Source organism: Thunnus albacares, chromosome 16 (genome assembly GCF_914725855.1).
Source record: "Thunnus albacares chromosome 16, fThuAlb1.1, whole genome shotgun sequence".
Taxonomy (NCBI): domain Eukaryota; kingdom Metazoa; phylum Chordata; class Actinopteri; order Scombriformes; family Scombridae; genus Thunnus; species Thunnus albacares.
In genome coordinates, this window is record NC_058121.1 from 11,976,569 (window position 1) to 12,002,565 (window position 25,997).

General features: G+C 42.7%; 1 protein-coding gene across 1 annotated transcript in view; it reads left to right on the forward strand.

The window, feature by feature from the left end:
* The window catches only part of syne1a (spectrin repeat containing, nuclear envelope 1a), a 144,537-nt gene that overhangs the window by 83,858 nt on the left and 34,682 nt on the right, over positions 1-25,997 (forward strand). Inside the window, exons 71-98 of the mRNA XM_044329976.1 lie at positions 2,718-3,044; positions 3,522-3,674; positions 3,996-4,163; positions 4,972-5,148; positions 6,353-6,499; positions 6,787-6,912; positions 7,019-7,195; positions 7,364-7,629; positions 7,836-7,992; positions 8,167-8,565; positions 8,774-10,378; positions 11,120-11,457; positions 11,571-11,715; positions 12,007-12,225; positions 13,249-13,544; positions 13,725-13,890; positions 14,073-14,228; positions 14,553-14,705; positions 15,142-15,324; positions 15,537-15,674; positions 15,980-16,165; positions 16,868-16,990; positions 17,233-17,415; positions 18,629-18,772; positions 21,022-21,252; positions 23,371-23,511; positions 24,992-25,105; positions 25,441-25,602. Of these exons, the coding sequence (XP_044185911.1) occupies positions 2,718-3,044; positions 3,522-3,674; positions 3,996-4,163; positions 4,972-5,148; positions 6,353-6,499; positions 6,787-6,912; positions 7,019-7,195; positions 7,364-7,629; positions 7,836-7,992; positions 8,167-8,565; positions 8,774-10,378; positions 11,120-11,457; positions 11,571-11,715; positions 12,007-12,225; positions 13,249-13,544; positions 13,725-13,890; positions 14,073-14,228; positions 14,553-14,705; positions 15,142-15,324; positions 15,537-15,674; positions 15,980-16,165; positions 16,868-16,990; positions 17,233-17,415; positions 18,629-18,772; positions 21,022-21,252; positions 23,371-23,511; positions 24,992-25,105; positions 25,441-25,602 (6,780 nt within the window). The remainder of the gene's footprint in view (positions 1-2,717; positions 3,045-3,521; positions 3,675-3,995; positions 4,164-4,971; positions 5,149-6,352; positions 6,500-6,786; positions 6,913-7,018; positions 7,196-7,363; positions 7,630-7,835; positions 7,993-8,166; positions 8,566-8,773; positions 10,379-11,119; positions 11,458-11,570; positions 11,716-12,006; positions 12,226-13,248; positions 13,545-13,724; positions 13,891-14,072; positions 14,229-14,552; positions 14,706-15,141; positions 15,325-15,536; positions 15,675-15,979; positions 16,166-16,867; positions 16,991-17,232; positions 17,416-18,628; positions 18,773-21,021; positions 21,253-23,370; positions 23,512-24,991; positions 25,106-25,440; positions 25,603-25,997) is intronic.

The following is a 25,997-nucleotide window of genomic DNA, read 5'->3' on the forward strand; positions in this document are numbered from 1 at the left end:
CCTCCAGCACTCATTTCATATCACAAAACCTATCCAAAGTACCAACTAACAAGCTGCACCAAACCCTAAATCCTGTGAATCCTCTGTGATTTTACAATTTTTTTTCACTTACTGTAAGTATCACTATATCTCATATTTATTTGTCTCCCGCACACACACATCCAGAAACCCATTTACAGACACACATAGACATTTACAATATGTCATCTGGTGTGGGCTTTGCTCTAATCCCTGTCTGGGATCGATGCTCCATCTCTGCATAGGGACTGAAGACATGCTGTCACGACATGTGTCCTTCCAACACTGCAGATGATACACAAGTGCTTCACCACTTACTCATTCTCCTGCAGTGGGCTGTTCAGTGAACTGGGATGATTATGCATCGACACAAAGACTAGTAGTCAATAGCTATGTCAAGGGCCATTACTTGGATTTGTGTGTGTGTGTGTTTGTGTTCATGGTCATACGGCAATGATGCAGCTTGAAATGTGCTGTGACCTCATGGTAAGAAATGGCATAGTTGGTAGTTTTGTTTTATTTTATATAATAAAATTCCACCCATTCCACAGTTTTACTCTTCTTATATAGTGCCTTAATTCACAACCTCTTATTTCTTTTTTGAAACATATTTTTTATTGATAGACTTTCATCCTCCAATATTTTGCTACCACAAATTGCCTGTAATTGGTGTTTGACAACCTAACTAAAATTGTAAACAGGGTAATATACAAGAAAAAAAGAAAAAAGAAAAGGTCTTTCTGCCTTTTTAAAACCACCCACCCCCTAGTTTTTAATTTACTGGCATTTCATTTATGTTCAAGGGCATTTTTCCACAAGTCCCTGTTTTTTTCTGATGTACACACTGCAGAAGGTAAAAACTGAATAGCTACATCTAAAAAATTTTATTTCATATCATAAATAATATATGCCTCTGGCACTATAAATGTCACTAGAACAATGAAGTACGCCTTATGAAGTAAGCCTTAATTTACTTTAAATCACTAAACAGTTATGGCTCTCTACCATTTAAACAAGATTTCCACCAGTGCAGAATGAAATAAAGCACAGACACGATGACAGTAGAGCCAATAAACAGACTCACCTTAGTGATGTCTTACCTCTGTCAGTAGATAATGTAACTGATGGAAATGGTTGTCAGTGCCACACTAGATGTATTACAGTAGATAATGGAGCCTGAGAACTGATGCAGAATAAGAAACAGAATCACTAGCGATCATGATATATAATGGATACACAAGACCGTTGACATGAATTATTGGTTCTAACTTGGTATAAGACAGTTTACAGCATAAAGGGCTCACTGTGTGCAGGACCTCATAAATAATGTTCACCAGACAATAGTACTGTCTACTACTGTATCAAAGCATTAGCAGTATTCAATAACATGAGACTAAGCAGGTTTCAACTCTTCAATCAATAGCTGATTTAATCTTAAAGCAGGTTGTGAGACCAAACTGAAAGTCATTTTAAGTCTTTTAAGTCCAGTCACCAAATTTTGTTCTCGGAGGAAATATGTGATGCTGAATGGTCATGGATCTTAATGCACCATTTGGACCAAATAAAGCCTCTGACAAACTATGTATAGAGCACTTACTGACTTAACTGAATCTACTACAAAGGACAATTACCACAGATTTTCATGTTTTAGCTCACGTTAATAAGTAAAATTGTGCGATACTGAGATATATTGAGTGTCTCTTGTTAAGGTCATGAGGCAGGAACACGGGCTGTGTTATTGGAATGATGAACATGCCTGGAGCTTCACATTAAGCAGGAAACGTGTGCAGACAAACACAGGTCTTGTTATATTATATTACCAACAGCAATAGCTGGAGATCTAGGGTTGTTGCAGCGTGAAGCTACCCTCTACTCAAGCAATAATAGACTGATGATGAAAGCTAGATGGCGTCCCATTGAGTGGAGGTCTATGTGTGTGTGTGGTGTGTTGTGGTTGCCCTGGAAACCCCTGCGGCTACTGCTGCCTGTTAAGGGTCCTTATAATTGGGTCCTCCTTTCATATTATTCACTGTGGTTTCTCCACACCATGACCTCCCAGTCATCTCCACATCTTGCCACGCAGGTGTCAGCCTACCTGATGGGTTCAAAGCCATTCAAACACTCTGCCAGGCAGGTTCGTGTAAATGGGGCAGCACTAGAGGTGAAGGACAAAGAATCAGTGATACTGTGATATTGAATGTTAACCTCAAAGACAACTTTGATAGTTGTATTTCCTCATCTTAGAGCATATTTGCTACAATTAAGGTTCACCAATACAGAGAAAGAGTCATTTACTGTCTCTTTCTTTAACTCAGCAGTTATAAAATGCCCTAGTTCAAGGTCATTCAGTAGAAAGTAATGGTGATGACACTGTAGCTGCACCCATGCTGAATATGTGTTCTCTTTCAAACATTCGCTCAGTATCTCACTATGGAGTACACCCGTCAGCGTAATCCGAAGATGCCCACTACCTTTACACCAACACCATTGGCTGGCAGTTGGGACAACTGCATCAAGAGAAGGGACATCCTCTCCCTACAAAAGGGATGATACACAACTGCCAGCCAATGGGGGTAATGGTATTTGGCTTCTGAGGACTACGCAGAGGGGCATACCCCATAGTGAGATACCTCACTCAAGTTATCAGAGAACCGGCGTTACTTCTGTAACCCAAAGTTTCTGCTCTCACTTTCACCCAGACTCTCCAGTCTGATCTCCAACATGGTCACAGTTTCCTAAAATCCCTGAGAGAGCGGGCAGAGCAGGCAGCAGGCTTCCTGGACGAGGCTGGAGCAGAGAGTTTAGGAGGGGAAGTGGAGGCCCGTCTTGCCCAGCTGGAGGAGCTGGCTGGTGGGTTGAGGCAGGAGCACAGCTTCCTGGAGCGGGCATTACTGCTAGCGAAGGAGTTTCAGGATCGCTACAAGGCTCAGGCCCAGTGGCTGGTGGAGACCAGGGCTTTGCTCAGCAGCCCAGTGGAGCCCAAGGCTGAACTGTATCAACGGAGAGCACAGTTAGCCAAGTACAAGGTAAAGCAGCAATTTTGTCTTTGTCTTTTACTGCATTTAAATTGAAATCAGAAGTATTAAGCCGGACAGAGAATTTGATTAATGCTGCTCTCAGTAATTTTGCACTTTGGTCGGTCCAAATAGCTTAATGACCTAACTGAATTTTATTAGCTTAATGGACACATATGACCTTGCGTGTCATTTCCCATTAACTCCAAAACTGAATGTATTTTACATAACTGTTGACGACTTTCCAAAGTATACATTTGCTTTTTATATTGATAAATGTTTATGGTAAGCTTTGGAAATGGTTGGCAGTATACAGTTGTAGAATCTATTTCAGTAAATTAGCCATGCATAATAAAACAAAAAGGCAAAAAACATGACATGAGTAACTCCACTTATCATACTCACATGTACTAAAGATGGTGTTTATTCTACAATAGAGGATACTATCAATACTACATATTGTCATTCTCTCTGTCCCTTGTGTTCCAGGCTCTGTTGCAAATGGTACAGTCCCATGATGGATCAATCAGGTCGGTGGTGGAGAAGGGAGACGCCCTGCTGGCCTCTGTCCATTATCCCTCCATCAGAGACAAAATGAACAGACTGCAAAAGGACTACACTGAACTGTGTAATACAGCCATGGTGAGAACTTGTGCTAAGATGATTTGTTTATGATGTACAGAGAAGAAAATCGAAATGCTCTATCCATGGAGGGGACTTTGCAGATTAATTGAAGCACAGGATGTGGTCCTTTAACAATTTCACCTGTTGATTATACATGTAACTATTAATATCGACAAGAGACATTTAAAAAGTATTTTTAATCTTTAAAGTAAATCAGACGAAGAGAAAGGGCATGTAACTCAGTGTCAGTAAGGTGTGATCGTAATGGTTTGTTGCATAGGCTGATTGTAATCAGTATAATTTGTCTGTGTGTGTGTTTGTGTTCATTATGTGGTCCAGGCTCATGTGGAGAACCTTGAAGGCCAGGTGAAGGAACAGGAAGCGTACCACAATGAGCTCCAAGAAGTGGAGCGCTGGCTGCTCCAGATGTCCAGCAGGATGGTGACTCCTGACCCCACTGTGGGCAGAAGCCTGGAGGCAGCCACTCAACAGCTCGCCAGGCACAAGGTGATCAATCACATTACTTGATTTTTTTGTTGTTGTTTGCTGACTTTGTCGCATATGATACGGATGAAGTGCTCTCATGCACCCATACCTATAAATTTAATTATTTCAACAATTCCTAATTGTTTTTTGTTAAACTGTCCATGGGAGGATCTCAGATTAAAGCCATTCTACTGGAAATATAACAAACCTTAAGGTCTTATCCAACTGTTCTGGTTATTGTAATGCACAGATACGAAGAAGTTCATAATTTTTAGTGTCAGCTCTGCTGCCAACTGAAAACATTGTATTCCTGTTTGTTGTTAATGTGATTTTGTTAAGAGTAATTTACGCTGCACACACAATAGATGACGTTATTGGTTATAGTACTCCTCTCTTTTGTGTAAAGATAACACATGACACAAGTTGTACGTTTAACGATTGTAACAGATGATGCAAAGGCAAAGAACCACTTGACACAAAGCATAGACCTCAAAATAATTTTGATAAAATAACACCATATGAATTAACGGTATATCAATAGTAATGACGAAAACATTTCAATTTAATTCAGCATTAAATGTTGTCTCTTTGTAGTGTCAGTCCAAATCTATAATAGACACTGTATTTAGAAACTCAGAGGGCCCAAGTCCTACAAAACCACTGTCCTTTTCTTCAAATTTTATCTTCCGTCATCCATTCAAGCCTGTTTAATACTCTGAGACACCACATTGTGTGGTGTCAGTCTGTTTTGACCTCCTGTGTCATTGACCAGTGGACAGACTCATCCATTCTCTAGCATCATCCCACTTGGTCACTTTGTCCTCCACAGGCCATCATGGAGGAAATAGCGGGCTTTGAGGATCGCTTGGCAGGCCTTAAGGAGCAAGGAGACCACCTGGTACAAGGCTGCGGTGAACGTGTACAGAGCAGGCTGAGACAGCAGGTCCAGGCTCACCAGCAAGGCACCAGAGACAGCTACTCTGCCATCTGTAGCACAGCACAGAGAGTGAGTGAGAAGGAGGAGGAGAGGGAGGGAGAGAGGGATGGGAAGCAGAGAAAGATGTGTATCCTGTCTTTGAAGCATTGAAATGGTTTTTGCACATTTATAATGTAAGCACATTTACACATGCATCCAAGGCTGTGCATATGACCACACACACATGCACAGTCGACATATCAATGCTGTTAATATTCCAACAGCCAAGGCATCCACTTAATCCTAACCCATTCTGACACTTAAACCGTCTCTCAAGACAGTCCTTCACTGCCAGTGTAGAGGGCACGACCAATTAAGGCTGCCAAAGTGGAGCTCAACAGCAGCCATGCTCAGACGGACCCCACCAGCCAAAATCACTAACTCAATCTCCCCATATTAATCTCCGCATATCCCCTGTCAGCTCCACTTTTTCATGCCCGAGCCAAAAATGGTCACACGCCACTATTCAGTAGATCTGGCGAGCCCTCTAATCCAGCACCACTCTGTCATTTTGGCAACCTCTACTCTGTCATCATAGCTCACCTCCCAAGACACCACCTCCACCACCACTCGCACATCCAATCTGGCATTGTGTGATCCAGCCACACTTTACCAATACGCTGCTGGCTTCTCTACAACTGCACCTCCAGTGTTACGGTGGCTGCCAACTGTGTCCCAGCACAACACAGCTCTAATATCCTGCCTGCCACTTGCCACCATGCCAACCTTCTAGCCTTTGCCAAATACACTGGGCAGTTTGCCAATACGTGCCCCCCTTCATTCTCTCTTTCGGGCTCTCATATTAACACTGTCAATCAGACCTTGCTGTTTCACTCTCCCCTGGAGGGCATGGACGCCTCCACATTCAACACCTGTCAAATACAATGCTGCAAAACTGCCTACTTGTCAGGGTTTTATCATTTAATGTGTCTTTGTGTTTGGCTTTCCTGACTTCACAGCAATGCAGACTAGCGTTGTTCTCTCTACCTACTGTATCATTTAGTGTTTCTTTTGCTTCATATTTGTGTAATTGCATGTGTATATTTTACTGCTGTTGTTAGATGACATGTTGTCTTAGTTTCAGTTTCTTTCTTAAATTGGTATGAAGGAGTTTCAGGGCCGTAATCTCATGAAATCATTTTTGGGTTAATTTTCTTAAACGTTAAATATTTGGATTTATGATGGTCACATTTTAGACAAATAGCACTTTCATTTCTCCTCATGTGACTTGTAGGTATATCAGAGTCTGGACCACGAGTTACAGAGACATGTGAGTCTACAAGACACACTGCAGCAGTGCCAGAACTGGCTGACCTCTGTCTCAGAGGAACCAGAGCCTCCTACACATCCACCTCTCAGCCTGGAGGAGGCACTACAGCAGGTCTGTGAGCCACTACTCCTTAACAAAGTGTTTGGTATTTTTGCAAGGACTCAGTAGACAACGTTACTGATTAGTTGATTGTCTTAATTTGTTTTAAACATATTATTACGCTTTGAATTAATGACTAGATCTCTGAATTAATAGATTCATGAACATGGTTGTCATATAGCAGTGTTACGGATGGTTCTCTTGACATGTATGTATGGGGGACGGAAATGTGGGCAAAGTACATGTAGATTTGCAGCTTGTCCTGAACAGATCATAGGACCATTAACTATTTTTGGCAGGTGAAGCAGGAGCGGGCTCTCCAGGAACAGGCCAGCACCTACCTCCAGCTTGTGTGCTCATCCTGCGATCTGTCAGTGCCGAGAGTCAGGGAGACCGCAGGAGCTATCCAGCAGGTCAAACTCCAGGTCTGTTGGCTGCAAGAAGCTTTGAAATGAAACAGACCCTCATGTTGTTATGTTGGATCATAAATGTTTGCCGTTGAAAAAGTTCCCATTGTCATTTTATGTCTAGACTGAGGAGCGTATGCTGCTTTGTGAGGAGGTAGCAGACAGCTGGAGGGACATCGAGGAGCAGAAGGCAGATCTGGAGGTCCAACTGAGAGAGACAGAGCAGCAACTTCAGAACCTCATTAGGAGACCTGCTGAGCTAGAGCCCAAGATTGCACAGAACCAGCTGGACAAGGCACAGGTCTGTGCTTGGTTTATGTGCTGATGATAAATGATTTTTGTTTTAAAAGTTTATTCTACTGCAACACTGTATTGTCGTAAAAGGAATTTGTCTAAGAAAACCTTTAAACAAAGCAAATCAACTCAAACCTTTAAATGTGACTGCCAATGTCTGCTATCTTTCCTGCAGGAGTTCCTCCAGCAGATTAGGGAGAGGCAGTCTGAGGTAACCCATTTGAATGAGGCCATTGGTAGGCTGACAGGTGGACAGGACTCTCCTGCCCTGGAGGAGATAAGGAGACTAAGGAGGAGCTGGATGGAGCTGAGCCAGCGGGCGGAAGAGCTGGAGGCCCAGCGAGGGGAGGATATGCAGCGAAGTGGGGAATACCAGGAGAGTGTGGTCGCTGTGGAGGAACTTTTCCACCAAGTATCCAGGGAATGGGACTACCTTGCAAGGTAACAAGCTCTACTGTGGAGGGTGTTTTACTTTTTTCAATGAGATTTTTTTAAACATACTGTACATTCATCTCCAAGTGAATGTAGGATGTATCCTGTATGTTTACAAGGCTCAATAAACAGTATTCACAGTATATACACACACTTCCTCTGCTGTTCGAAGCATTGGACCTGATATTCCTCAACCCATGTCTGTGTGTATGCAGGGCAGACACAGAAAGTACAAGTGAGCATCTAGAGGCTCTGAAGAAGCTGTCCAGTGACCTGGTGGAGCAGAGAGCAACTCTAGAAGAACTCAGGGACCAGAGACAGGCAATCCTACCTCGACTTAGTCTACTAGACAAGGAGCTGGTCAAGCAGCAGGTGAGAACAGTAAATGAATGCAACAATGTATTCGTCCTACTTACTAAAAAAATAATCAGATGGAGACACCTATAATGTAAATGTATAATGTAGTAACAGTATTTTTGTTTAGATTTTGTAGACTCCATCACTAAATCATTACCCAGGTTTATTCAGTATTTTTCATATCACCAGGTGGGTCACTTGGAGCAGCGCTGGGCCCAACTTGAAACTCTGATTCAACAGAAGATCCAGGACTCCGCACAGACACTAGAAGATATGGCACGGGTAGAAACCCAGCTGAGGGATGCCCGGGAGTGGGTGGAGGAGCAACGGCCTGCACTTACCTCTGCGTTAAAAACCAGCCCACCCCCCGATCTGGCCCAGAGTTTTCTTTTTGACCACCTGAGTGTGTGTGTGGAGCTGGAGGCACGTCAGCAGCTGCTGGGTCAGGCAGTGAGTGATGCGCAAGCTGTGGCTTCCAGGCTGGGGCTGAGTGAGAAGAGATGCCTGCAGGAGCTTGTTGAGCAAGCCCAGACTGAGGTGGAGGCTCTGGGGGCTCGGGTGGCCCAAAGGAGGAAGTACCTCAGTAAGGTAAACAGCTGGAATTTTGTATTGGATGCTAGGAAAACTTAATTATGTCCTATAGGAACTAACTTTCTTCTAATCAGTCAGCCTGGTGAAAAATGAAGCCAGGTGGTCCAAGAAACAAATCTAAAATAACCAAAAATTGTTACTAATATGCTATTTCTCTCTTAAACAGCTGAAAATTTGTAATTAATATATGCAATTCTTTCTCCAGGCCTTCACAGAGCGGACACAGTTCCTTCAAGGACTGGGGAGAGCATTGTCTTGGGTACAACAACAGGAGAGGAAAGCTTTGATAGATGACCACATAGCACTTCTCCCTGAAGACCTTGCCAAACAGGCTGCTGCATGTCGGGGGGTCCAGAGTGGTTTACGAGTTTACCAGAGGGAGCTGGCGTCTCTCTGGGTACAAGGGCGAGAGCTGGAAAGAGATGCCACAGAAAAAGAGAGAACAGAAACCCTGGCGAAACTTGAGGAGCTACAGGCAGTCTTTGAAACTGCCCTCCAGAGGACCACCCAGCGTCTCGCAGACTTAGAGAAAGCCTTGACCTCCAGGAAATACTTTCAGGTTGACTTGGACAAGACTTGCCACTGGTTGAGACGAGCGGATGCCATCACTTTCCCTGAAGTCAATCTTAGCAACATTGACGACAGCTCTGAGTTGCAAACACAGCTGTCTAACTTTCAGAACGTCTTAGAACAAGCATCAGAATACGAGAACCTCCTTCTTATAGTCCAAAGAATAGGCCAGGAGATCCTCCCCACTCTGAATGAGATTGACCATTGCTACTTAGACGAGAGGCTTAATGCCCTGCCTCAACAGTACAACAGCATCCTAGCTCTAGCCAAAGAGAAAAAAGACAGAGTCCAACAAATAATCCTGGAGAGAAAAGAGTTCAGCACTTTTTTTGATATTACTCGTAATGCACTGGAGGAGCTTCAGGAGCAGTTTGACAATCTGGAGAAACAGACTATCAGTATAAGTGAGGAGGAAGTTGCTCGTCTAATCAATGAATACAAAAATATAAATGAAAGTTTATTCCATATAAGCCCTGCTGTAAGAGAACTTCATGGCAAAAATGAGGGGTTTCTCAGTATGGGCCAGACATACAGAGCTGAGGAGACACAGCAGCTGGTCTGTCTCGGGAACGCACTGAAAAGGAGAAATGATCAGAAAATTAAACACTTAGATGATTCATTGAAAACACTGGTTGAGCACAACAGAGTATTAGCAAAGTTTGACACAGAGTTACAATCTGTGAAAGAAAAACTGGTTACAATTAAGTCAGACACAGAACTAGGTACCGTGGATAAAATCACAAGTCTTTATTTGCTGCTTGAAAGTCTTGATTGTGTCAATTCACAGGCTGAAGAATGTAAACAACAAATTAAAGGCCTCGGTCTGAAGTTTGATCCTGCTGCCTTTCAGGAAATTACACTGCAGCTTGAATCATTACTGTCTTTACGGTTTGATGTAAAATGTTTTGTTGAAGAAAGTGAAAAGAGTGTCAGCAAGAATGAAGATTTCACAAGAGAGACTGAGAAAATGTTGGAATGGTTGAGGACAATGAAGGGCACATTGGAGAAGCCCTTGACCCTTTCAGAGGTCAAAGTTGACAGGGTACAAGAGGAAGTGCGGAAACTGAAAATCATGGAAGAGGAAGTGAAAAGTAGATTGAGGGTAACAGATGCCTTGTGTAGTAGAGAAACGCAAAGATTTTATAGTAGAAAGGAAACTATTCCTGCCCAAGTAGAAGAAAGACTACAGGAGCTGGCAAAGCTGGGGGCTGAAGTTCAACAAGAAATCAGCAAAAAACAGGTAATGTGTTTATTTTCTTCAGAAATTAAACTCATTTTCTGCACATCTGCTCTTTCCTGATATACCTGTACTGCACAGTGCCTTTACATATAACTGATAAAAATCTCATGAAACCAGAATGGAAATTAGTCCCATAGCCAAGTTTAGATCCTCAGCTTATCAGGAATATGATCCATCATTCATAGCTTGAAATTACTGAATATTTTTTTCCATCTCCTTTTCCCCATACTATCAATATTAACAGGCTTAGAGAAGCTGAAACCTTCAACAGACCGCTCTAGAAATGGCATGAAGTGATCATTAATTTATAACTATTCATAGTGTTTAATAGTGTATCCCAAAGATACCATAATTTGAATAAAAGTAAAATTTACAGTGACATAGCAGTGACTTTTTTAATCAGTCTGGTTTTATAGAATAAAAGGGGGAATTGCACTCACTCCATTCCCCACTGAGGAGAATTTTTGACCTTTGACATTTTGGGAAGAAGATGGTTGAAAACCTGAATTCCAAAATTAGATTAGAAAATATGAAAACACTTTTACATATTACAGTTCAAGTAAAGCTTTAAAACAAGAAGTTTTTACACATCAGCAGACTCAGCAGGTGTAGTTTTAATGTTTTTTGCTGGCAGGACTATGCTTGTTGTATTAATTTAGGCATGCACTTCTAACTGCTTTTTTTTTTTTGTAGAAGGAAGCAAAAACTGGAGTTAATTAATCCACCTTCTGTATGTTCTAGCTGGCTGTGGATCAAGCTCTTTCCCTGGTCCAGAGGCACCACTTATCTCTACAGTCCATGCAGAAATGTCTGGACTGTGCTGCAGATTTCCTCCAGAGGGCCAGCCTGGGGGTGGAGCTTGAGAAGCAGACAGATTGTATGCGAGACCTGGAAGAAATTTCAGCCCAGGAAAACAACTTCACCACTGTTTTAGAGGAGTTAAGGACTTGGGAGCCTCTGCTGGCGGATTTTGTGGACACAGAAGTGATGAGCGATCTCAGAGAAAAAGTTGAGGCAATGCAACTGAGAAATACAGAAGTCAAACAGCAACTGGAGGCTTACAGAGAAGTGCAACAGAGGTGTGTGTTAATGTATTCAAATGTCCATTATTGTGCATATTTGTATGTGTGGATCCATGTAATATATGACAGTTTACATCATGCATATTCTAATATTTGTTTAATTTTCTAAGGTGTGCGTTTTTATGGACCTCCTTCCAACAAGAGAAAGAGACAGTGGTTGAACAGATGAATGATGTAGAGAGCAAGATGGCCATGTTCTCCACAGCTAAAGCTGTCAGTATCCAGCAGGCAGAAGACAAGTGTCAGAGATACAAGGTGGGAAACTGTCTTACACTCATAACTGATATACTGTATGGAATGGTTATCTTTTATTTATAGGATTCAGCTATGTGTTATTTATTAAATTCCAACATTTGTTCTTACTGTGGAAGCAGTTGCCGATAAATATTTAAACTCTGGAGTGTTTATGTATTCTTCCTTGTTTGCCTGTCTGTCTATGGAGTTTTAACATTTAGGTGAGAGTTTTAGTGTTTGTTATATAAACGTTTTAGCAGAATGTACGTGTGGAATGACTTCTGTGTATCTGTTGTCGTCTTTTGGCTGTAGTCTCTAGAGGCTCACATCGACCTGCTGGAAATGCCTTTAAATGCTTTGAAAGAGAAAGCAACAGAGTTGGAGCAGATCATCTCCGAGTCTAGCAAAGCTGTTACCAGCCACTCTGTGTCGTCACTATGGCAACGGTGGACCAGGCTCCGCAGTGTGGCTGGAGCCCAGGAGAGGGCACTGGAGGACACTGCGAGGGAGTGGAGGAACTTCACAGAGAAGGTCGGAGAAGATACTTTATTTTAATGATTTTTTACATGATTCCCTGTATGTGCGCGCGTGTGTGTGTCTGTGTCTGTGTCTGTGTCTGTGTCTGTGTCTGTGTCTGTGTCTGTGTCTGTGTTTGTGTGTGTTCTGCGAGCTCAAGTGCCTGCAAGTGTGCTGAGTGTGCTACATGTTGAGCGTAAAACGTGCACACAGTTGTTCCACGGAAGCTGTTTATACTCACATGACACTTGCAGCTGACAAACACACAACTCCATGAAACCGTTCTTGCTTCTACATATTTAGGTCAAACACAGCAACAACTGAATACCAGTTGGGGTGCTGTGATGTAATTCCAGGCTTCGGGCCAGTTGTTTCCTCTTGCCAAAACACTGTGTCATGCAGCGTTTTCCCGCCTTTCGACCTATTTCGAGGGTGACACTGTCAGCTCCCAAGAATTCCCACAAAGCACCGAGAAAGGGAAATGAGGTCAAACTGGAAGCAACGGTCACTTCCTCATATGTGGCACATTCCTGTTGTCCACTGGTTTTCTATGGCCCCTTTGTTCAACTGGACATGATGTCATTCTCTGCACTGGTTTCTGCCTTTGACTCTCACAGAGAATACTGTTTACTGTAGAAAGAACTTTGAGTGTTAGTTAAACAAACGTGAAATAGGTCACTAATGCGCAATCTAAAAATCTTAAAGACTAATTCTCTAGTCATCAAGCTGAATAGTGACTGTTGTTTGACTTTTCATCATGGTAGAATTCATGAAACCTCTCAAATCATCTCTTGGTTCATCAAAAACAAAGGGTCTTTGAACACAACATGGTGAATCTCTGGGATACACATCCTTCATTTGTATAATATTAAAATGAGACCTTTCAATCCACTGGAGAGACTGGAGTCTAACTTACCTAGTCAGTTAGCACAGATACTTGAGGAACCCTACACTTTCTCTAGTATTATCAGTAAACTAACATAATCTGCTGCATCACTCACACCTGACTCTTTGCATATAACCTTCTGTGGCCTTCAGATGGAGAAGGTGTGCTCTGTGTCCAAAGACCTCCACAGTCGTGTCCCAGACAGCACAGTTGAGAAGGCAGCCACCAGGGCAGCCCTGCAGAGCCTCCTGGAGTACCATGATTCCTTCAGCCTTGAGGTGGAGAGGGAGCAATCAATCCTGGCCCTGCTGGGGCAACACTCACGCAGCCTTAGAGGAGAGGAGGAGGAAGAAGAGGAGGAGGAGGCGATGGAGAGAAAGACAGAGAATGGTCATAAGGAGACACCGTGCCTACAAGAGATCAAAAGCATGCAGGAGCAATATGACAGGTGAGTGGCCCAACACTTACATAATATTTATGATTAAACACATTACTTTTATATGAGCTAAAAATATATATTAATAGCTTGTTTTACATTGACTCTTTTGACTGTACCCTCAGGTATATCTACCAGGCCAACACAAAACATTTTTGTATAATTTCCTCACTGACTCTGTGTCTTTTTTAGCCTTGTGTTGCGGGTGCGGGCCAGCAGATCACAGGTACAACAGGAGTTGAGGGAGAGAGAAGAGGTTGAGAAGGAGTTGGGCTTGGTTAAAGGCTGGATTCAAGACACTCGTGGTTTACTGCTGAGTCCCACTGCTGACCTGGATTCACTGCTGCAAGAGCTAGAGGTACTGTAGGCCACTACATGTACACACACACACACGCGCGCACACATATAAGCACAAATCCACAAATCATCGATACATCGGTACAGAACTCTGGCTTATCTGGCTTGTTTGGAGAAAGATAAGTTTCCATGTCATACAACATGTGATCTACAGTCCGCCATGTGATGTTGTTTGTATTGCAGACTGCACATGGCGAGGTCATCAGCAGACGTCAGAGTGTGGAGCGCATGACAGAGTTGCAGCAGTCCAAGTACCAGGACCTCCAGGCTGGTCTGCCTTCTGAGCTCAGCATGCAGCTGGCCGAGGTGGCTCTGGCTCTGGGCTCTGCTGAAGACCAGGTGACCTCTCTTGGCTGCAGTTTACATATTAAATGCATTAAATGTAGTTAATTAAGTAATTATGGATGTCACATGGGTTTTCAGTAGGTTTGTTATCAAATACTATGCGTAAACACTAAAGCTTTGTTCATCCTATTTCCTGGTATGTAAATGTACTGTATGTGCACCAGTGTAAATCAGGCACTCACTTGTATGAGTCCTGCAGTATTGCCTGGTATATGACCGTACTTCCCCACTGCAGGGCTCTTTCCATAACCAGTTAGCTTTGTTAAATAGCTGTTCGACAGTACTGTGAAATCTGTTTATTTCTGCCATCTGCCTCAGGTCCAGGCGAGGGAAAGGGAGGTGCAGCAGACCAGAGATGTGAAAGAGGACTTCAGCTCCAGACTCCAGGACATTGAGGCAAAGCTGAAGACCATTGCTCTGAAATTGGAAGACAAGGGTGCCGACCTGGGGGAGGCCAAAGAAGAGACCAAAGTAATCAACCAGACAGATTGACTAATTAACAAGCAATTAACCCCTGTTAGATTGGCTATTCATTTTGCAGATGTTGAGGTTAATGAGTGTGTGAGAGTTGGAATGGCATGAACTGAATTCTGCCTTCAACAGTGACCCACTTTTGTGAGGAGTATTCCAGATGGGACTCTGAGCCCCTTCCCTCCTGTTCTCCTTCTTTTGCCCTAACTTTTTTCTTCCCTTGCTCCTTTTGCCCATCTGTAGGCTCACAAACCCTGAAGTGTGTGTAGTGAGAAAACTTCTTTAGTGAAATCAGATAGATAGCCAACAGGGATATAATGTTAACTAATGTTTAAGTTTCAGTTTTACCCCTCACTTAAAGTCCCCTTGTTCTTTGATTTTTCTCCACTTCACCTCCTTCTTTTTCCTCCTGTTTCTCCTCTCCTCTCCACTCCAGAGTCTTTGTGAGGAGTGTGAATGCTGTGGTCGCTCTCTGGCTGAGTTAGGAGTAGCGGTGCAGGAGTTCGGTGAGCAGAACCCTCTGCTGTGTAAGCAGCTGGGCGATGCTGTGGCCAAACTGACTGAAGTGCAGCGCCACACCACACAGCAGGTCCAGGACAGAGCCAACAGACTAAAGAAGGTGAGAGCTATCAATTCAATTCATCATGTCCTGTAGACATCCCTAAAGACAAAGACACGTTTCTATTATTGCTTGCATGAATGAAAAACAAATTTTTATATTTTAACGCTAGAATTTGGAGTCAGTATTAGAAAATTTAGTTTGAGAATGCTTGATATTTCATTTTCCTTCTAAAAATAAGTGTATTCATTTTTTGTTGTTGTTGTGAGCAGGCAGAGAGACAGGTGGAAGAATATCACGGCATGAGGGCATTCATTTTGGGCTGGACAGAAAAGGCAGAGGCTCTGGTGTCTGGTAATATCATCTGGAGCTCTGCGTCTCAGCTGCAGGAGCAAATTCGAGCACACCAGGTGAGTCTTTACAGTGAGTCACACAACAGGGAGTGTGAATAGTTTTAAAATGTCTGAAAATTGCTGTTGTCTTCTGCAAAAAATTGGGTTCTGATACGTTTTGAAATAAATACTATTTCCTGCTGAAGACACCCCACAAATTGACAGCTAATTAGATTCACACACTTTTATGTGAATCACACACGTTTGATTTACAGTAACATGTCATATACCGTACAGTATGTTGGCCGGCCTTAATTAGTATAATTGCGCAAACACAAAAGGCTCTTCTCTTTGACATGTAATTTATGGTCCCATGGTGACAGGCGTTGCTGCGGGAGTGTCGGGGTCTCCATGGTGACTTGGAGGCCATGGGGGAGAGGGAGGGGCAGCTGGGGGAGGTGTTGCAGACGCAGGGGTGGAGCCAGCAGGTGAAACACCTCAGCAGACGCACAGAGGAGCTGCAGCAAACTGCCAAGACTCGCCTCCAGAGTCTGCAGGATGCAGCTAAGGTAAACGACATTCACACTTGAGACGAGCATTACAGGAATCAGACATCAATAATACTTCATCTCTAAAGTACTGTGATCAATTTATCTTCATTAAGAACTGCAGAAAATGTTATCTCATAAATCCAGACACATTGGTGCAGAACATGAGATGCACATCCAGTCAAACAACATCAGAGGCCCAATCCAACAGTGTCCTCTTATGGTCATCACCAAGTACTACCATCATAATGGAACGTGCTTCTGACTCCTGTGCTGCAGTAATCTGTCACGCTAATCTGTTTGCTATACAGCTGGTACCCAGATGACAGTCAGTGGTTGATTGTTGCTAATAACACTGTGTGTTGGAAATCTGTTTACAATTCGTCCTGTGTGTTTGGATTTTTCTCTCCTCCCACAGACATAGCACGACTTTTATTTGCAGAGACTTGAAATTTTAATTTCCTTTCACATGAAATACATCTAGGTCAGTTAGAATTTGCAAATGAAGAGTTCTGTTTTTAAAGACCCTCACATTTCAAATCTCAGACTAAAAATAATTGCAAATGGTTGAACACAGAGAACAAAAACCCTTCTGCAGACAAGTGTGATGTCCAAATCAACAATGATAAAAACAATATACATTATATGATTTCGATACGTATTAGTTGTGCCTATGCTCACACATGCTTTCCTTTAATTTATTATATCTACGTCTCTCCTCAGGACATGTCGCGTCTGGAGGCAGAGGTGAAGAGCCTCCATGCCGCAGTAGACCAGATCCAGGTCACACTTGCCTCGCCTGATCTCAACAGGCTCAGCCTCAGAGAGCAGCTCACACAGAGACAGGTGAAGACACACATATTAATTACTTCATTTGTAGTCAGTACAATACTATGTGTAAAGCGTCCTTGGGTCCCTTGAAAGGCGCTATATAAGTTATTATTAGTAGTGGTAGTAGTACTATTGAAATATTGGCATCAGAATGGTTTTGGAAATTCAGAGACAGAAGGAATACACACAGATTCACAGTGCATGCCTACAGTCTACAAACAATTTAAAGCTACACTACCCCTTTATTCTTTCATAAGCGTCTGCTGGTGGAAATGGAGGGCTTCAAGCAGCAGGTGGCAGCAGTACAGCAGTGTCAGAGCGCCCTCCGGCTACCAGAGGAGGTAGTGGCCAGTCTGCCTATCTGCCGCACAGCTCAGTCCCTGCAGCAAGAAGCCAGCCAACTGCAGCACACCACCATCCAGCAGTGCAACATCCTGCAGGTAAAGTGCAGTCCTCATATTGCAAGTGCTGTTAATTAACTGTCACATATTAAGTGAAAGAGAGCTATAATCCTGTTGATGTATTACATTGCTAATCAATAAAATTAAGGTAATATGTTTTTGTATTACATTATTTTCAGTAGTCATTTTCCTACAACTTGCTAGATTATCTGTGAAGTTGCTGTAAATAGTGAAGACCTGCAAATCCTCAGCAGTGAGTAGTAGACAGCTGTCTCTTATATATCAAGGCTATATAGAAAGTCAGTTGTTGCCCAGTAAGAAAAGTTATGTTGTTCTACTTCGTCATCCACTCGAGATGGTCTAAATTCTGCTGTAGTGTCCCAACATGCTTTCCTAGGAATGTCTGTGTTTTCTTTTAGCCCTCATTGGACCAGTATTATCCTCCAATCCTTTGGTTCTGGGCTGATTTTGTTTTTAAGCTCATTGTAGTGAAGATTAGTCTTTAGAGGAAGAAACAAGTGACCCTCAGGGACAATCTAGAGGACAAACATCTGAAGCATCCAAGCTCACTGTGATCTAGCTCAGAGTCATATTTGAGATAGATGTCTTATATCTTATAGACATATTCATTTAATCTTATTCTAAACACTATATCTAAGATAGTCCAAATGTTATCATGGTACAGAAGTCCACAAAAAACAGAAAACGTGTCTAACATACCTCATTACTGTGAATTGTAACCCTAACGTTGAATCAACACCTCTCTTTAACAGCTTCAAGAAAAACTGAACATTATAATCTTCATGAAGTTGAATTTAGTGCAGGAGTGATGCATTAGTTTAAGCAAGTCATGTCTTATAAACCAGCTACTGAGTTTATGTTTATCCTCTTCTAATCAATGCCACACTAGAGCACAACAACACATGAATATACAAAACATATTCAGTGACACATGCTGTTCATATAGAAATCAATATCATGGTAGCATGAACATAGATAGCAGGAGAAATTACTTCACTCAGACAGCCCTCAAGTATGAACATTTGAAGCATCCACTCAATGTCTACTGAATCCCAATCAGCTCCATGTGGTGCTGCTCTGTAGATGATACTGACCTTTGATCCCACTGTAGGGGGAAAGCAAGGGTAAAGATCATTCCCCTACTGGGATCAATAATATAAATCACATTTTTTAATGTTTTTTACAAAAGATGCAACTTCAGCCTTTCCATGTTATGTTTTCTCTTTGCCAGGAGGCTGTGGTGCAGTATGAGCAGTATGAACAGGAAGTGAAGAACCTCCAGAGATTAATAGAGGAAGCCCACCGCATCATTCAGGACCGGCCCGTCTCCACCAGCAACATACAGGAACTTCAGGCTCAGATACACCACCACGAGGTGACCGAGGACACACACTTTCTCTCACTTTGCCTCTCATGTATATATTAATTATATTTTGTATTTATTATATGTATTATTAAATATTATATATAAGTATTTGGACACCTGAACATTACACACATTGTTGAACACCCAAAACCATGAGCATTAATATGCTGTTGTAACAGCCCACACTTTTTAGAGGACTTACCACAAAAGTTTGGAACTTGGCTGCAGGAAGTTGCTCCCATTCAGCCACAAGGGCATCAGTGAGGTGAAGAAAAGGGCAGTTAAGTTCTCTCATGGACCTGGCTTTGACATGTTGAAACAGGAAAGGGCCTTTCCCAAACTGTCGCCACAAATCTCTAAGTACACAAGTGTCTAAAATATAATTGTATGTTGTAACATGAAGGTTTCCTTAAATGGAAACTGAACCATTAAAAATTGCCCCAGACAAAAACTATTCTATTGGCCATAAAGTACATTTTAGGATTTGTCATTATTCACTTAACACACAACTTGTCAGGACATAATAGCCTGTGAAATAACAGTGAAGCAACAAGGACCTGATGAACTTCAGTACCTTTACTGTAGATGAGCTCCATACATGACTGCATGACAATGTTTATGTTTTAGAGGACAATTACTAGTTGTCACATGTCTCAAAGGGCTTTTTGTTTGACATTTAAGGAAATATGATGACTTTTCAAATGAGGTTAACTTCTTTCACATCAAAGACCAGATAAAGATAGAACTTCAGTCATCATTACTTAGTTCCTGTACTCTGCCACAGTGTAAAACAACATACAAGAAAAGTTACGACAACAGGAAATCACATCATCTGTATATCTTAGTAGTAGTAGTTGGATGCAACTCTTATGATTGTGCTTCATTTTCGCTAATGTCTCGATTAGAAATGAAAACAAAGGGCAATTAATTGATCTTCCAATCAAACTGCCAAAAATCACAGAATAGATATTGCTGATTTAATCCCCTTTTAAAACTGTATCATCTAACTCTCCTGTCATAAAGCAATTCTGTGAGAATATCGTGTTGTGCCTCTACAAGCCCAAATCACACGCACATTCCTGCTTTATCTGATGGTGCGTGTGAATATATTCTGCGTAGATTCCTGTTCGATGCAGTGTAGATGGTTAGATTCACCTGCATTGTTACAGGCCTGTGCTATCAGTTGCAGTTTTACCTTGCTGAGTAAGTGTATTTGATCTCCCATGCAGTGAGAGAGATTGGGAGGGGAGGGGAGGGGCGGAGTGCTGAAGCAAAGACCTGCAGAGAAGCAGATCAAATCTCACCAAAAGCAGAACATTTTTTATTACACTCTGAGTTTCTCTGCATGGCTCTTGCAGATGTTATCTACTTAAAATACTTTACCAGGAACTCATGAGCCCAGCTGATTGTAGATACTGTCTTATAAGTCTCTCAGTTGCTGCAGTGAGTGGCGTGGCGTGTGTTTATGTCTGAGTTTGGTCTATAAGCTGAGCAGATAGCTACAACTCCACTGGCCCAGTTAGTCACATGACCTGATTATCAGTGCATTGACCATCTGCGGGGCAGAGGGAGTAGAAGGAGGAGGAGGAAGAGGAGGAGGAGGAGGGAAGGGGAAGGAGGAGCTGAACCCAGCCTGCCGGCTCATACCATTGCTGTAATTTGACACCATCTCTGTCATTCTTCCTCTCTAAACACTCCCTCTCTCTTTACGGCTCTCTTTTGTTGGGAGGAATCTGTCCTGGGGATTGGTGGAGGAGGGAAATGGTAGACACAAGAAGGGGGCTGCAAGCAGTGAGATCACTTCCTGTTTTTTACTTTCCATTTGTGTATGTGTAGGAGAGGGAGTGTCTGAGGGATTTTGAACTATTTCTGCAAGCGTCTCTCTCTCAACCAAACATCCTGTCTTTTGGCTTCACCGCTGCTCTGAGTCACCCGCCTCTTTGCTGTTCTGATTGGTTCAGAGATATAGAAGAGAGAGAGACAGAGGAAAAAAGATAGAGAGAGAGAGAGAGAGAGTGTGAGGCAGAGCTATTCTCTTTCTACGCTTACACACTGTGAAGCCAAAAGCGAGAGACCAGGGGAGAGAAGAGAATGCGTCCGCTCCACCGGCACCACATTCAACGCTGAACCAACTCAGCTACCCCCTTTTTTCAGGAGCCTAGTGAACCAGGAACTATTGATCTTCCATTGCGGACTGAACCACACTCTCCTGACCCTGGGGGTGGCGGTGTTTTCTGTTGGGGGGGATGTTTTGACAGGAGCTGGCCCAGAAGATCCGTGGCTACCAGGAGCAGATCGCCTCGCTCCATTCCAAGTGTAAGATGCTGACAGTGAAGGCCAAACACGCCACCATGCTGCTGACGGTCAGCGAGGTGGAGGGCCTTTCAGATGGCATGGACGAGCTGAGTGATGAAGAGCTGCCCAGTGCCGTGGCAACTGCCACTGCCGCCGCCAACAAGCAGCTTCCTGCACACCCCTCTGTCGTCATGGTGAGTGGCAAAGCCTCTTTGGGGATACACAGAGAATCACACATGCACATACTGCATGGCTTTATGACCCGTGTTTGTGTTTGTGTTTGACTGCAGCCTCTATATTCACTTTTCTGTCTAGACCACTGGTTGTCAAAGTGAAATATGGGGTCCTTCTGGGGTCTCCAGAGGGTGCAGGCAGTTCATTTCTCTATAATTTAATTTGCAATAACTTACCACAATTAAGAAAAGGTCTGACAATGTCAGTTTTAATTTCAGCTTTAACTTTACCACTCTCATTTCCCCAATGCACATAGCTCTACTGTGCATGCACAATTAAATGCCAAGTTACCAATTATAAAAGAATCCTTCAAAATGTGGGTCCCTGAGATTAAACTATGTCTAAATAGGGCTGAAGAGCCTCATATTCATCTATTCAGTGGTCCCTGACAGATAAATATAAAAGTCTCCAGGTTTAGAGTTGATTTTTTTCTATATTATTATCCAGTGTCTGTTTCTCTTTCATTCAGTGTGTGATTTTTATATTACACAGAAATAACTTGAGCTTTTTTCCCCTTCATCTTTCCTACACCTCAAGTGTTACTATTCGTGCTGTCTCCTGTTCTGCATTACTGCGCTGATTCTGTGCTGTGTCACTTCAATTTGCTTCGTATTAGCCTAAATCTGTCTGCCTGTTAGTACAGTATGTTATCCTCGGCTTGATCATTCATTTTTCTTATGTGTTCGCACATAAGAAACTCCCTCACTACCCTCTCTTCCTCTGTCTGTCAGTGGCTTTCTTTCTGATTCAGATTTTTTCACATCCTTGCCCTGTTACTGTGTGTGGTGTGTTTGGTCTCAGCGGGCCAGGAAACAGGATATTACCGCATGTGTGTGTTTGTGTGTGAGCAGAGCATGATAAGTCTCTGAATGGCATAAATAGCTTTCCGGGACTGCTGATATCCTTGATTTGTTATTGTTTAACATAGTTACTGTTGTGTGCTGCTCGGTTTCTAACTGATCTCACTTTCGAACCACTGAGTTTCCCACACATGCTGGTGTGCTGATGCTCTTCATTGCGTTGCATTGCATCATAAAGCCCGGGAAAAAGTCCACCAAATATAACAAGGTCCCGAGTCAGTCGGCCAAGTTCTCCATTAACTGCCAGAAAGCAGCCCAGTAGGGTCTGGCTCACATTTCAGCTCTGCCTCTCTGCTGAAGCATGCAGGCACACAGACAACTGTGCTACTTCTCAGACAGCTGCTGCTGCTGCTGCTGCTGCTGCTGTACTCTTCACTCCCAGTCTCAGTTAGCTATGCCATGCTTTAGCTATGCTTTGTTTAAACTTGGGCCTTGATCTTCTGGGGAATTTCCATTAGATTTATTCTTCTTACAGTCCATATAGTGGGGTGTTTTTCACCTTGAAAATACCTCTAATGTCATTTTTAGTTGTGCTTATGTATGCTACTGTATGAGCTGTCCTTTTCTAGCTCTTAAGGAAGACTACTGCTAAAAATATCTAAGAAAACATTTAAACCTGTAGTCTTTGGTTGTATGTAATTTGAATAATGTCCAGATGCCACTTACAAGGGAAATGTGTCTGCAGGTCTGAAACTGCAACTTTACATATGAGTATGTTTGTGGCGTTTGCAATCAGTATTTGTGTGTGTGTGATTTTCAACTTCCTGGTACTGGTCATTCCTTTCCCCTGATGTATCCTGTAAAAGTCCTAGCAGCTCATTCATTGCCAGTTGATTCCAGTGTTTGTGTGTTTTCTAGCACAGAGCAACGCTACAGTGAATTTTGTGTCTTTAATGCTGTGCAACTGCAAAAGCGTTGCAGCGTTTGATGTCAATAGCAGTAATGTGATCTAATGGGTCTCCTCTCTGTGTTATTTGACTACTCTGTCTAATTAATCAGCAATATGCTCACTGCAATCTCCCTAACCTGCACTCCCCCATTAATTTTGATACTCTCTTTCTCTCTCTCTTTCTCTCTCTTTCTTTCTTTCTTTCTTTCTCTTTCTCTCTCTCTCTCTCCCTCTCTCTCTTCACTCCTTTCATCTGGGCATTTTCTGTTTGGTCCCCCTCTCTTTTCCTCCACCTGCTTCTTTGATGTGTGGTGTGTATGTGTGGTCAGATGACAGCAGGCCGCTGCCACACACTCCTCTCCCCTGTGACGGAGGAGTCAGGGGAGGAGGGCACCAACAGCGAGGTCTCCTCTCCCCCTGCCTGCCGCTCCCCCTCCCCAGGGGCTAACGCTGACGCTCCTCTTAACCAGGTACTGCAAACCCCACCCTGGTGACCTCCAAAGCCCTATCTGACCTGCCAACCCTTCACATACTCACCTTCCATTTCACGTTTTACGCCTCAAATTCTCAGTTTAACGTGACAAGAAAGCAACATCTCAACCTGAGCCGCAAAAATGTCCATCTTGATAAGTCATCCAACCAAATGTTAGTCTTACCATCTGTTTAAAAAAGTTAAGACAACTTGCCTTTGGGATGAGATTATTTCACTGCTTTCCAATGCAAATTAACATGTCTTGAAGATGTTTTTGTACCCAGTGACATTGCTGGATACAGATTGAAGAGACAAGTGAGTCTGTATTGGAACAGTTACTCTGTTGTCAGAAACTTTAATTTCTTTCAATAGATACATGATTCAAGGCTGAATATGTAACAAAATGACTTATTAAGATTGACATGTTACTTCTGCCACCCCATTTCATCCCACCCGCCTGATTCACACCACCAAATCATGACGACTTGACCATCACCAGTATCAATACAACGTATGTTTGAAAAAACTGGAGGGTTGCTGTCCTGCTCCTGCTTTCCCTGCTCATCAGCATATTTTTGCTGATTCACTTTGCTGAAACAAATTTATTTTTCACTTGCTTTTTGCTGAGGTAATATTGCTGTGGAAAAAGTCATCCAACTTAGCATAAATGAAATAGCTTTTTGTTTAATCTATGACACAGAATGATACAGCAGTTAAACAGCAACATTTTGTTCTGTGGGATACAACCACAGTCACTTCTGTTTGTCCTCTTATTATTGGGAAATATGCATATTTTATTTCTGTCTTCTGATGTGTCAGTGAGCTTTTATCTTCTAACTACAGACTAAAATCAATAAGATCAAAGGCAGAATGTGGGGCAGCTGGAAAATGACAGGAGGGTAGTATCATCAGAGTATAAACTAGTCGCAAGGGACCTTTGCTGCTAAAGTGGAAACGTCCCACAAAGAACAAAACAGATCTAACTCATAGGTCATAGGTTGTGCTTACTACTCTTAAATTTCTGCCAATACCCTTTGTGTGGAAGTATGTGAGCGTGTGGGAGGCCTGTGTTACCAGAACTACCATAACCATTAACTCGTGGCATACTGAGCTAAGCTGCCATTAGTTTAAATTAGGAAAATGTGTAGATGGGGATGTTCAGACGTTTTTTATTTGATCTATCTATATTAGTTTCTAGCTGTAAGTGTATAATGTATTCGTTCATAAATTGCACATATGTATAGTGTGCACAGCAGTTGTGGATATTCTTCCCCCAAATGTGCCACTTCCAATTAATTGTTGACAATACTGTATGTTCAAGGACGGTATGACATCAGAATGGCTCATTAATAAGTGTGTTTGTAACAAGACCACGTTGCAGCACATCCTCTTTACTGCACAGTAACATACTGTGGCAAGTATGTACATATTTTTGCTCTCAGATATGAATGAAACTCACACTCACTGTGCTGTCACAGGGTCGTGGAGCTCTAAGTCGAGCACCCCTCCAGGAGCTATATGACCCGTCTATGGAGACCAGCGCTGCTAATCTGGATGACCTGCAGAGATCCTGGGAAACACTCAAGAACGTGGTACGATACGTCATCCATTAAAATCAACCATCAATTTGTTTTAAATAACTTGTAAATGCACCACTCACCTACTGTATGTTTTTACTTAAAGCATAATTAAAACTCTTTTAACGAAACAGAATCATCTACCTAGATACACCAAAACTGGCCAAAACAGGGACCGAAACATAGATTTACATTAACTTTGAAATGTACCTCCAACAACCTGCCACCACAAGTTACAAGACAAACAATGCCACAGTCAACATAAATCCCAACTTCTTTCTCCAGCTACCATCTTGATTTCACCATCATTGATTTCTTTCTGTTTTTGCAATCCTCCTTTCCTGCTATAGATCAGCGAGAAGCAGAAGAGCCTGTATGAGGCTCTGGAGCGGCAGCAGCATTATCAGGAGTCCCTCCAATCCATTTCCACCAAGATGGAGTCCATCGAGGCAGCGCTCAATGAGGGCCTGGAGCCCAACAAGAGTCCAGAGAGCCAGATGGCTGCACACCAGGTGAGAGAGACAGGGGACTGTGAGGTCTGGAGATATTGGCAACGTTGTGCTCATGTGTGTAGGTTAAAAAGAGATGACATCAAAAGTAGTTGAACAGTATGTGAAGTGTAAACTGAAAGTCAGACAAGACAGATCTCTTAAAGAAAAGACAAAGATGGCAAAAGAGAAGCCCTGCTCAGGGAAAAAACAGGGAATGATTCAGGGGTTTAATATTGCACTAGCCTGTGCAATGGTTGCACAGACTGCGTGGCACTATTCTCCGTTGCTATGCCAACTTCACAGCCATGTCCGATACAGTTAGTTTTTGTTACACTAGTGTCAGACAATTTGGACAAACCCTCTATTGCTTCTATCTCACGGTCTTCTTTTCAGTCTCTCCTTCCTTCATTTCAACA